The 13,311-nt window shown below is 39.3% G+C and overlaps 1 protein-coding gene across 1 annotated transcript; it reads left to right on the forward strand.

Annotated features, from left to right (window-relative positions):
* The first annotated feature begins 328 nt into the window (after positions 1–328).
* Positions 329–1,353, forward strand: LOC125188966 (aspartic proteinase CDR1-like). Its single transcript, XM_048086101.1, has 2 exons — positions 329–996; positions 1,176–1,353. Exons 1-2 carry the CDS (start codon positions 329–331, stop codon positions 1,351–1,353), a joined length of 846 nt encoding a protein of 281 aa, XP_047942058.1.
* The last annotated feature ends 11,958 nt before the right edge of the window (positions 1,354–13,311 follow it).

Consider the following 13,311-nt stretch of genomic DNA (forward strand, 5'->3'; position numbering starts at 1 on the left):
AAACACAATGCCTTCAATCAACATCCTCTTCCTCATCTTCGCCCTCTTCTTCCTCTGACGCTCGACATCATCGTCAGCCTTCACCTTGAAGCTCGTCCACCGCGGCTCCCCCGACTCCCCTCTATACCAACTGAACCTCACAACCGCGCAACGCTTCCTCAAACACGCCGAGATCTCCCTCTCCCGCGCCTCCCATTTCGAGAACCCCGTCCACGCAGATATCCGCCTTCCAGCAAAGCTCGACCCCATCTCCACCGCGGATTTATACATCGGCACCCCTGCTGTGAAGAGGACTCTCGTCTTTGACACCGGCAGCGGCGTCACGTGGATGCAATGCAAGCCCTGCACCCGCTGCTTCAAGCAGAACGCCCCTGTTTTCGAGCCGAAGAAGTCAAGCACCTACAAACCGATCAGCAAAAAACACCCCCTCTCCAAAAGCTTCGATTGCTCATTATTCGGAAGCGGCTGCAGCTACTCCATCAACTACCACAGCGGCCAGTTCTCCAAGGGTCCGGTCGCCACCGAAACATTCACGTTCGACACTAGCCTGAGAAGTCCCGCAGCCGTAACAAACCTCGTATTCGGCTGCGGGACTTCCAACGGCGGGAAATTCCAGCCGCAGGTCACCGGAATACTCGGGATGGACAGAAGGCCGACGTCGCTGCCCCAGCAGCTCGGCGCGTCGATCAAGTACCGATTCTCGTACTGCCTCTCCCCGACCACGGCCTCGTACGTCAGGTTCGGCGACGAGGCCGTGATTCGCGGGAGGAACGGGCAGAGGACGCTGATTATCGAGATGAGAAACAAACGGAGCGCGGTTAACTACGCCCTCCCGTTGATGGATCTCAGCATCGACGGGAGGAGGCTCGGGGCGAGATTCCCCGAGGGAATCTACATAGATTCCGGATCTTCATTAAGCCTTTTAGAAACAAGTGTGTTTGTTGCTGTGAAAAATTATCTTGTTAGTTATTTTGCGAGGTTTCGGGATGTGGAGAGGTATACAGGGTGTAGGGATCAGATTAGTCTAGATTCACTAATTATCGAGACCTCTTTGTTCTTGTACAAGAGAGCTCAGCCAAACTCTCACCCACGCGGCTGATTTACACAAGTAATACAACTAGGATTACAACGAATATAGTTCTAACTATTACAAGGTCTTGAAGCTGCTAACTCAGCTCCACTCGCTACTCACTTATACCTGCACACTCAAGAAATAAGTTAGCGATACTAAGAGAGATCCTCTCGGATCTAAACACAAGAACTCAACTAAGAACAGAGAGTAAGAACAAGAGATCCAAGAAACTTGGCTCAGAACCCGCCGCAATCAACACCGATCTATTCTTCCAGAACTAGATCCAAGGGAGCACCAATGGATTGGATAGAGTCAACCCTCAGACCACCAATACCTTCACCAGATAAACCCCTCACACCAGATCAAGTTCCACCGAACAAATCTCCACACACGGCCTTCAAGTTCTCACAAACCCTAGATCCTCTCCAGAACTAAGCAATCGAAGAGATTGCTTCACACCAGCACTCACAACTGATCTTACACTCAAAGAACCATGGAAGATCACCAAGAGATGGCCGGAAGTACACCGGAGAAGAGAGGAGAGAAGAGAGAGATGCTCTGAGTCACAAGGAAGAGAGAGAGATGATGATAGAATGAATCGGCTCAACAAACCAACACTCACATAAAACACACAACCCTACATCCAACGGTTAGAAGGCAACATCTGAGTGAGAGGGGCACGTGGCAGCATCTGGAGTGAGGAGGTAAGTAATTGGGCTTAGCCCAATTAATAACATCCGGGCTTAACAAATAACACAGCCCAAATAAGAGTCCATCCAAAAATTATCCAACATACTCCACCTTGGACTTTTATTCTGGAAAACCAATCAAGTGTTGTGGGCTAAGGCATAATCATCACAGCCTACAAGGCAGATCCCTCAGCACCAAAGGACAAAGTCCACTTGCATTTTGGGTACTACTAGGTTGCCTTTAGACACCAGAGGGGCTGACACCCATTAGTCTAAAGGACTTCATGCCTCCAGCCACCTACCACCCTTACCACAGCAGATAAGGTGGCTGAGGTCTTTCCCCTGGGACATGCAACCTATCCTAGATCAAAGTGCAAAAACTTAATGCAGAAAAGAAGTTTTTCCAATGGTAAGGGCTTAGTTCCCATGTCAGCTGGGTTTTTATCAGTATGCACCTTTTGAAGAAACACTTCACCCTTTTCTACAATATCCCTAATGTAATGAAACCTTACATCTATATGCTTTGTTCTATCATGAAAAACAGGGTTTTTACATAACTGAATAGCAGATTGAGAATCAGAGAACAACACAGGAGTGGATTTCACAAACTTGAGTTCAGAAAGTACTCCTTTTAACCATACAGCCTCTTTCATTGCCTCAGTGATGGCAATATACTCTGACTCAGTGGTGGACAAGTCCACAATGTGCTGCAGCTGTGATTTCCAACTTATGCAAGACTTATACACTGAAAATACATAGGAGGTTGTTGACTTACTCTTATCTCTGTCATTGGCATAATTGGAATCCACAAAACCAGTTAATAAGACACCATCATCACATTTAAAATAGCATAAACCATACTTAGCAGTTTGCTTCAAGTATCTAAGAAGCCATTTCAGAGCTTCCCAATGAACAGGACCTGGATTAGACATATATCTACTAAGACAAGACACAGCATAGGCAATATCAGGCCTAGTGCTAACCATCAAGTACATAACAGATCCAATAGCATTAGCATAGGGAATTCTCTTCATAACATCAATTTCAGATTGAGACTTAGGGCATAGATCTTTACTCAACATAAAATGAGCAGCTAAAGGCACAGAAGCAGGCTTAGCATCAAACATGTTAAACTTTTTCAGAATTTTGTACACATATGGTTCTTGATGCAACACAAGGGTGGATATACTTCTATCTCTACAGATATTAATCCCTAAGATTTTCTGAGCATCACCTAGATCCTTCATGTCAAAATTCTCACTCAAAGCAGCTTGCACACCCTTAATGGTTTTCAAACAAGGACCCATAATAAGCATATCATCCACATATAAAAGCAGAAACACAGGCACAGTATCAAGGTTCTTCACATACAAGCATGCATCAAAGGTACTTCTGACAAAACCTAACTTTTGCATACATGTATTAAACTTGATGTTCCACTGCCTAGGGGACTGTTTCAAACCATAAAGGGCCTTTTTCAACAAGCACACATGATTGGAAAACTTGGGATCAACAAAGCCCTCAGGCTGTTTCATGTAAATAGGCTTATCAAGATCACCATGTAAGAAAGCAGTTTTAACATCCATCTGCTTCAATTCCCAATTAAAATGAGCACACAAAGCTAACATCATCCTAACAGTTGTGAATTTAACAACAAGGGCAAAGATTTCTGTGTAATCCACCCCCTCTTGTTGAGTAAAGACTTTTGCCACTAATCTGGCCTTGTACCTAAGGCCCTCCACCTCATTTTTCAGTTTATAAAGCCACCTGCAATCAACCACAGATGCACCAGGAGGCAAAGGTACAAGTATCCACGTAAAAGTAATTTTCAGAGAGTGCATCTCCTCCATCATGGCTTTATGCCACTGACTCCAGAATTTAGACTTAGTAGCCTGCTTATAGGTTTGAGGCTCATCACCATCAGATTCATAAACATTGAAAGCCAAATTTATTAGAACAACTAAACCAACAAAGCCATCATATCTAGAGGGTTTACTGACATTGACCCTTCTAGTTCTATCTCTGGATAACATATAATCCTGCAAGTTAGTATTATCAATAGCATTTTGAATGCCACTAGGGCTATTTATCACATTCTGGACAGGAGCAGAAGGAGAGTTTCTAACAGGACTATCATGCAAGTTGGGCACATTGTCACCAACATATTGGGCAGGGTTATTATGCAACACATTTGGAGTTCCTTCATCAGGTGTCTCATTAGGAGTATAGACTGGATAAGTGTTCCAAAATGGCTGCTCCACCTCACTTGGAGCACCACTAGGATGCTCCACTCCAGTGAGTGTTCCTGTGGACTCCACCTCAGTGAGAGGTTCATTGTCCACATCTATAGGATCTGGGCTCAATGTCAGTCTTAAGCAGGGGAATTCATCTTCATTGAAGACAACATCCCTGCTTATTATGACCTTGAACCCAGGTTCATCCCTTAGCCAGACTCTATACCCTTTGACACCCTCAGGATAACCTAGAAAAACACCTTTCCTAGATCTAGGCTCAAGTTTGTCAGATTTATTATGCACAAAAGCAGTACAGCCAAATACCCTTAGGTGAGAAAAAACAAGAGGCTTGCCATAGAACACATACTCAGGACACTGACCAACCAGAGGCACAGAAGGAAACCTATTTACCAAATAAGTAGCAGTTAACAAAGCCTCACCCCAAAACTTTTTTGACAATCCAGAAAGCATGCATCTCACTTTTTCAAGCAAAGTTCTGTTCATTCTCTCAGCAACCCCATTTTGCTGTGGAGTATAAGGCACAGTTCTATGTCTTTTGATTCCAAAGCTATCACATAAATCATTCATCTGATTATTACAAAACTCCAGGACATTATCAGTTCTAATAGCCTTAATCTTCTTACCAGTTTGAGTTTCAATCAAGGTTTTCCAAGTTTTAAGTTTTTCAAAAACATCAGACTTGTGTCTCATCAAAAAATACCAAACTTTTCTTAAGAAATCATCAATCACAAATATGAAGTAAACACATCCAGAGTGAGAGGACACAGAAGCTGGACCCCAAACATCCATATGCAAATATTCCAAGATACTTTTACTCACATTAGCAGGAGCAGGGGTACTAGGAAAAGAAACTCTATGTTGTTTACCCAGCACACAAGAATCACAGAAAGACAACTCACTATGAACATCATAATCAGAAAGAATGGCATGTTTTTTCAAGATACTCAAACCTTTTGCACTCATATGACCTAGCCTATTATGCCACAACATAGTTCTGTCAGTTTTAACAACATTGACATAAGCTTTTTCACATGCAAGAGGCACAGCATTACAAACATACAAGCCACATTTTTTCTTAGCTTTGAAAAGACACATAGAACCTCTGCAAATTTTCATACAGCCTTCTCCCCACTTCGCCCCCATACCCTCATTTTCAAGAGCAGTACAAGACATCAAATTATAGCACAGATCAGGAACATATCTTACATCCTTTAGGCTGAGCACATAACCATTTTCAAACTTCAAACACACAGTGCCAATACCAAGAATTTCACATTTCTTGTCATCAGCCATTGACACAAAAGTCTTAGTAACAGGTTTTAGCTCAGAAAACACTTCCTTAAAAGGACTCACATGATAAGTACATCCAGAATCACACAGCCAATCATTTGAAGTGAAGGGACATGCAGGAGAGGCATTCACAAATTGCAGGTCATGCACCATGAATACAGAATCATTGACATTGTCATAAGTAGCAACATTAACAAGAGTTTCAACCTGGGAATTGTTGTTAGGGAACTTATTCTTCTTAGGTTTTGTGCACTCTTTCTTATAGTGCCCAACATCACCACAGTTGAAACACTTCCTATAGGTTTTAGGATCCTTGCTTCTAGACCTAGACCTAAACTTTTTCCTAGAGTTTGAGGAATTACCAGAACCACTACTGGGCTCATTGCCCCCCTCTAGATTTAGACCTACCTCTAAGATTCAACACCTTATTGTAAGCATTCTTATCAGCAACCCTTTCCCTAAGCTCAAGTTCTTTGGATTTCAGGGAGCTAATAATCAGGTCTAGAGGAGCAGAGTCTCTATCATACTTAATGGCAGCCTTAACATCACTATAGGAATCAGGTATGGCATTCATCAGGGCTATACTTGTGTATTCATCTATGGTTTTATCACCTGACCTCTTAATGTCTTGAACTAACTTCTGAAACCTATCCACATTGTCATCAATGTCTTTAGCAAGATCAAGTTTAAATTTGAACAATTTTTCAAGCAAATACATTCTGGAAGACACAGAGGTTTCAGTATACAGAGTATCAAGTAATTTCCACATTTCAGCAGCAGATTCCTCATGATCAACTTTCCTAATCACAGATGCAGATAGATTTAACACAATGGTAGCTCTAGCCAGATCATTCATCTCATTAATTTTATCCTGAGTAGTATCCTCAGGTAAAGTACCATCAACAACTTTGAAAACTTTTTGTTGAATCAAAACACTTTTCATTTTCTGTTTCCAAATAGCAAAATCATTTTTACCATTATAAGGAACCAAACCAATAGGTTGAGCCATTTTTGCAAGAAAATTTGCAAGAACACAGGAAGCAAGACAGAAACACACAACCTTACACACCAGAAAGCACAGAGACATACACCAGCAACACAGGAACAAACCAAGAGCTATCACACAACAGAAAGGGACTCAAATCCTTGACTGTAACGAGCAAGACTGGCCAAGGCTATCCCAACTCGCAATCACTCCCTACTGGAGGGCGCAGGGGGTCACTTGGGCAGTACAAGATGCTTGGTGGTCAAGTAACTTGAGATCACAGATCACAGAGCACAAGAACCAGCGGAAGCAACACAGAGAAAAGAAAGCACAGAAGTCCTAAGTCCTTGCCAGAGACTGTCTACCAGAAACAAAAGCCCAAGCCTATATTTGGCACTAAACAGAAAACTTAAACAAGAAGGATATAGCCAATTTACCAGAGTGAATCCCTTCTCGAAGGAGGATTCCACTTGCCCACCTCCTTAAGTGACTCGGCGTGCTAGACTAATCCCCCCGTGGCTCTGATACCACTGTAGGGATCAGATTAGTCTAGATTCACTAATTACCGAGACCTCTTTGTTCTTGTACAAGAGAGCTCAGCCAAACTCTCACCCACGCGGCTGATTTACACAAGTAATACAATTAAGATTACAACGAATCTAGTTCTAACTATTACAACGTTTTGAAGCTGCTAACTCAGCTCCACTCGCTACTCACTTGTACCTGCACACTCAAGAAACAAGTTAACGATACTAAGAGAGATCCTCTCGGATCTAAACACAAGAACTCAACTAAGAACAGAGAGTAAGAACAAGAGATCCAAGAAACTTGGCTCAGAACCCGCCGCAATCAACACCGATCGAAGAGATTGCTTCACACCAGCACTCACAACTGATCTTACACTCAAAGAACCATGGAAGATCACCAAGAGATGGCCGGAAGTACACCAGAGAAGAGAGGAGAGAAGAGAGAGATGCTCTGAGTCACAAGGAAGAGAGAGAGAGATGATGATGATAGAATGAATCGGCTCAACAAACCAACACTCACATAAAACACACAACCCTACATCCAATGGTTAGAAGGCAACATCTGAGTGAGAGGGGCACGTGGCAGCATCTGGAGTGAGGAGGTAAGTAATTGGGCTTAGCCCAATTAATAACATCCGGGCTTAACAAATAACACAGCTCAAATAAGAGTCCATCCAAAAATTATCCAACACAGGGAGTGATGTTTCGGACGAGTACGTCTGTTTTAGTTATGCGGCGGCACGGCCAAGGTTACCGACGATGGTGTTTCATTTTAAGGAGGCTAATTTGGCGGCTCCGCCGGTGAATTTGTTTGTGTTTATGCAAGGGAATGTGTTCTGTTTGGCGGCAATGGAATCGAAGAGTATATCGATTTTGGGGGCGTATCAGCAGAGGAATGTGAGGTTTGTGTATGATTTGCAGCAGAAGATGCTGTCGTTTGCTCCTGAGGATTGTTCTAGAGACTTCCATCAGCTTGGAGGCTGAGGATTAATGGTTCTTTGTTGTGTCTGTAGACTGTATGTTTGTTGTTGATTATCTATGGAATAATCTATTTTACTAGTGCTATAAAATTAAAAAACTGACAAAACTATAGCGAGATTTACAGTATATGCATGAGAGAAGTTATTAATTAATGACTAAATCATGGAGAAAAAAGATGATTGCATGGTTAACGTGAACACGGAAAGGTGGTGTTCGATATACTACTATTAAACAAGACCATACTCAGATAGAATATGAGTTATACTCCCTCATTCCCACAAAATTTGTCCCATTTTTCCATTTTCGTTCCCACAAAATTTGTCCTATTTCACTTTTTTATCATTTGTGGTAGTGGATCTCATATTCCATTACTTCATTCCTACTCACATTTTATTATAAAACTAATATATAAAAGTATGACTCACATTCCACTAACTTTTTCAACTCAATTTCATTATATTTCTTAAAATCACTGTCCAGTCAAAATGAGACAATCTTTGTGAGACAGATGGAGTAAATGAATTTGTTTGAGACTAAATTAGTCACAGTATTAGGGTGAGATGGATAATCTAGCACCGAGTAAACAAAATTTGTTTACATCTCATATATATCCCTTGTTTCAACTAAATTTGTCATAAAGATAGAAATTCACAAAAGCGCAAACAACTTGATATATACTCCCTCCGTCCCACAAAAGATGTCACACTTTCCTTTTTAGTTTGTCCCACAGAAGATGTGACATTTCCTCTTTTGGAAAAAGTTCCTTCTCACATCAATTATAAAATTATATTTTCTCTCACCACTTAACACACAAAATAACATCTCCTAAAATCTCGTGCTATTTCTCAAGGGTGACATCTTCTCTGGGACGGAGGGAGTAGTTACCATCGCTGTAGAGCCCACGTACCAGTCCACACGCCCGACTCTACTATGACATCACCACTGTAACAGAAGATGGGCCATCGTCGGCCCAAGAGTCACCATCACCCTATGGCAGCGCCGCTTGTTTCCCAACCAAAATGGACCAGATCTTAAAGATTACTCTTGCTATGCATGCGCATATCATATCTAGAATATTTTTAGTTAATTCACGAGTTTGATCCAGAACATTAATTTTGAATTATTGAATCTTGAACAAATGAAAATGGTCGGGATTCGGTCCATTTTTTAACGGAGACGTCTATTTTTTACGGTCAACGGCAATTAAATGGTACTGACTAAATTAGTATTTTCTATTTAATATGCCTTCTCAGTCGAGCTTGGATTTGAAACTCTGCATTATCAGTCGGGCTCGGTCCGGAAGCTTCACAGTCGAGCTCAGATTCGGAAGCTTCCTAGTCTTCTTGTACTCCTCCTCGGCTTCACGCCCTCTTGGATAAGCAGCGTGGTGTAGGTGGAATCAATGGAGGGAACCAATTCTGAAGAAGAAAAGGCTGCTGAGACTGTCGATTTCAGAGAATAGAATGTCATCGGCGATTTCACAGAAGAAAAGATTGTAAAATTCGGAGTAAATTTCACCGCTGAAGGAGAGGAAAGAGAGACCGCTGGAAAGGCGTCGGCCAGCCCATCAGCTGGAAAGGTAGTAATAAATTGCAATTTTGGCTCAAAAGGGATGAACAAACATACAAAATGAAAATGCAGACCAATCAAAAGCAAAACGATCAAGATAACGATGCCCTCAAAATGGAGAAAAAATGGGTAAAGTATGAGAGAGATAAACTTTTTATTTTTAGAAGGGAGAATATTTAATGTGAACATCCTAAAATTGCAAAATAAAACTATTTTTCATAGATTGATGGAGTATAATAAACTTATCCATTTTTTTAAATGTTTAGATATCATAAATTATTAGAAATGTTCAATTTGTACACATAAAATAACATGCTATATGGATCACCAAAATTTAAGTATTTTAAGATAGGTAAAACATACTCCCTCTGTCCTATAATGATTGTCTCATTTTGACCGGGCACGGGTTTTAAGAAATGTAATGAATAATGAGTTGAAAAAGTTAGTGGAATGTGGGTTCTACTTTTATATATTAGTTTTATAATAAAATGTGAATATGAATGAGTTAGTGGAATATAAGGTCCACTATCAAAAATGGTAAAAAGTGAAATGAGACAAACTTTGTGGGACGGGTGGAAATGGAAAAATGGGACAATCTTTGCGGGACGGATGGAAATGGAAAAATGAGACAATCTTTTTTTGGGATGGAAGGAGTACTTTCTATGTCCTATTTAAAGTAACATATTTTTAATTTTGGATGTCTTATTCAAAATGATACTACCTCCGTCCCCCAAAATTTGCTACACTTTGACCCGACACAGATTTTAAGAAATGTAATGGAAAGTGAGTTGAAAAAGTTGGTGGGATGTGGGTCCTACTTTTAAAGTATTAGTTTTATAATAAAATGTGAGTAAGAATGAGTTAGTGAAATATGGGATTCACTACCAAAAATGGTAAAAGTGAAGTGTATCAAATTTTCAGGGACGGATCAAAATAGTAAACTGTATCAAATTTTCAGGGACGGAGGTAGTACTACATTTAAAAAAAAGGAAACATCGGTATCCCTACTTTATTCTGTCTATTAAACTGTTCAGTTTACTTAGTGCACAAAATAACATCACATACAATTTCTGGCCAAAAAAGAAATATTTCGCTGATTGACACAGGTAGTACAGTTATGTCTTGATATTTATAAGTAATAGATATGTTGACAGATATGTCTCCAGATCATTCTGTGAATTTAATGTGGCTCCGCATTTATTATTGTTCATATTATGTTCCTTGTCGTTTGATGATAAATTAGCATCCAAGTGTAAATACATAATTCCATGTTAAGACTATTAACATAAAATTGGAAGAGGAAATGATAAGGATGCAAGAGATTATGAGGCAGTTGATGAGCCAACAACTGTCCCACCAATCAAGTTACTCTGCTGCTCGACTCGATGAGCATTCTGCAGAAACATAAAGGAATATTTTATAACTAACTCTTTAGAATTTCACTAATGCTCTAAACTTTTAGGATTTGCACTAAGTTTTTAAGAGTTTCTCAAGTGTACAAAACTTTTTGAATTTGCAGTAACTTTTAAGAATTTGATGTATAAAGTTTTGATGTTACGTATGATTATCTATTTTTATTTTTACTATAAAAAATATTGATTTGTTGACAAAAATTATTGTGACGGGGTGGGTAAATAATAAATAAATGAAACCACAAATTTCTGAAATTTTTAGTGACGGATTCATTCTGCCACTAAATGGGACTAAACATTACGACGGATTATTGACGGAATGTATAGTGGAGGACAATATTTCGCCACTAGAGGTGGTATTAGTGGCGCGAAAATAAATGCAACAATTCTGCCACTATTTCATTTCTTAGTGGCAGAATTTCTGTGGCAAATTATTCCGTGACTAATCTGCCAGTAAATGTTTAGTGACGGAATATAATCTGCCACTCATATTCTACTGGCAAATAATCTGTGGCTGTTCATTTCTGCCACTAATCGTCACTGGATAGCTTAAGTGGCGGAATTAGATTTAGTGGCGGATTTTTCCGCCACTATTTCGCGATTTTTTTGTAGTGCCCCGACGTCTACCGAAGAGTCGCCACCACCTATTTCCCGACATAATGGACCAGACTTTGACCACCACATCTCAAAGATTACTCTTGATATACATATCATATCTCTAGAATTTTTTTAGTTAATTAAATGTAACTATATTGATGGTAATTTTGGCGGATCCAGGGTAAAATTTTGGAGGGTGCGAAATCAGTAGAAGTAGAAGTAAACGAACTTTTTTTTCTCTAACGAGGCGTAAAATTGTAATTTTATAAAAGAAGCCTAAAAATCTCAAAACAACATTGTTTGATGCCTTCTTCCTCCGTCAACGTAGTAATAATATTTAACATATCATAAAGTATTTTAATCTTTTTTTAGATAAGTAAAACAGAAATATTTTAGATGTTCATTTTGTACGCACGTATAAGATAGCAATATGGATCACCAAAAGTTAATAATTTGTAGAATAGGGAAAACATGTGTATATCTAATGTCTTGAACTGATTCACTTATATGTGTTCTGATCATTCTATGAATTCAATGTGGTTTCTCATTTATGCATGATTTGTGTATTTATTATTGTGTATATTTTGTTCCTTGTTGTTCGATTATATCAAATGAAGCATCAATGTGTAAATACATAATTCCATATTAAGATTAAATTTTTGATGAACATTCCTTTAAATTTTGTTAACAACTTTCATCTACGTCTCTTAAAATCTGCACTGAATTAAAGTGTCACTTTAAATTAAATAATTTATGGACAAATAGAGTATACTCATTGAACATGGAGGCGACAAGGATTAAAATTTGAAACATATATTTAGATTTGTTGTTACTCGACCAAGCAAGATAGTTTTTCTAATAGTACTAGCATTTTACATTTTATTTAATTTTGCTTGAGAAAATATAATTAAATTCGAAAGTTGCTTACCTAAATATGAACCAAATTAAAAATCCAAAAATTTATAAAAAAAAAAATTGTTTAATTATTATGTACTAGTAATAGAATAGAATATTGTGGGAGTATTTGAATAAAATATTTTATTAAAATAAAGTTTTATATATTCCATAAATTTAAAGAACAACTTTAATCGAAAGTCCAGATTAAAAAAATAAAAATTCTGATCTGATCCAAATTTATAAGTCTGGTTTTGGTTAATTCAATTATTTAGATTATGAATATTTTGTTACCCCACTTGTTACAAGCTATAGAGAAATTGCTTGACGAAACTAATAATGAAAGTGCATGACTCCTCCATTGTACTCCCTCCGTTCTATAATAGATGACACACTTAGGGAATGACACGATATTTTAGAAAATGTTAGTATGGTATAAATGACATCAATTTCTTTTAATTCATATATATTTTATAATAATAAAATGGATAATTCCATATTAATATATTAAATCTTATTCAACAACAAAGAACCAATCATCCAAGCTGAAAGTCTCTAGAACAATCCTCAGGAGCAAAGGACAGCATCTTCTGCTGCAAATCAAACACAAACCTGAAATTCCTCTGCTGAAAAGCCCCCAAAATCGATATAGTCTTCGACTCCAACGCCGCCAAACAGAACACATTCCCATTCGTAAAGAAGAACAAATTCTGCGGCGGCACAACCATATCCGCCCCGTTAAAAAGAAACCCCATCCCCGGCAAACTCGGCTGCGCTCCGGTATACTGAAAACATACATACGAGCTCGAAACCATCGGCCCTGCATACCTCTTCACGTCCCGAAACCTTGCAAAATAGCTCATCAGAGAGTTTTTCACAACGATAAACGCGCTCGTCTCCAGCAGGCTCATCGAGGATCCGGAATCTATGTAGATTCCCTCGGGGAATCTCGCCCCGAGCCTCCTCCCGTTGATGCTCATATCGATCAACGGGAGGGCGTAGTTACTGGCACTCCGTTTATTTGCCGTCTCGATGATCGG

Source organism: Salvia hispanica, chromosome 1 (assembly GCF_023119035.1).
Source record: "Salvia hispanica cultivar TCC Black 2014 chromosome 1, UniMelb_Shisp_WGS_1.0, whole genome shotgun sequence".
Lineage (NCBI taxonomy): Eukaryota > Viridiplantae > Streptophyta > Magnoliopsida > Lamiales > Lamiaceae > Salvia > Salvia hispanica.

What these genes read in the sequence shown, in the direction of transcription:
- LOC125188966 (XM_048086101.1), top strand. Translation starts at nt 329, where the DNA reads ATGCAATGCAAGCCCTGCACCCGCTGCTTCAAGCAGAACGCCCCTGTT. An exon ending in AGGTTTCGGGATGTGGAGAG is followed by an intron (nt 997 to 1,175) that starts GTATACAGGGTG and finishes CTGCTAACTCAG; the next exon opens with CTCCACTCGCTACTCACTTA.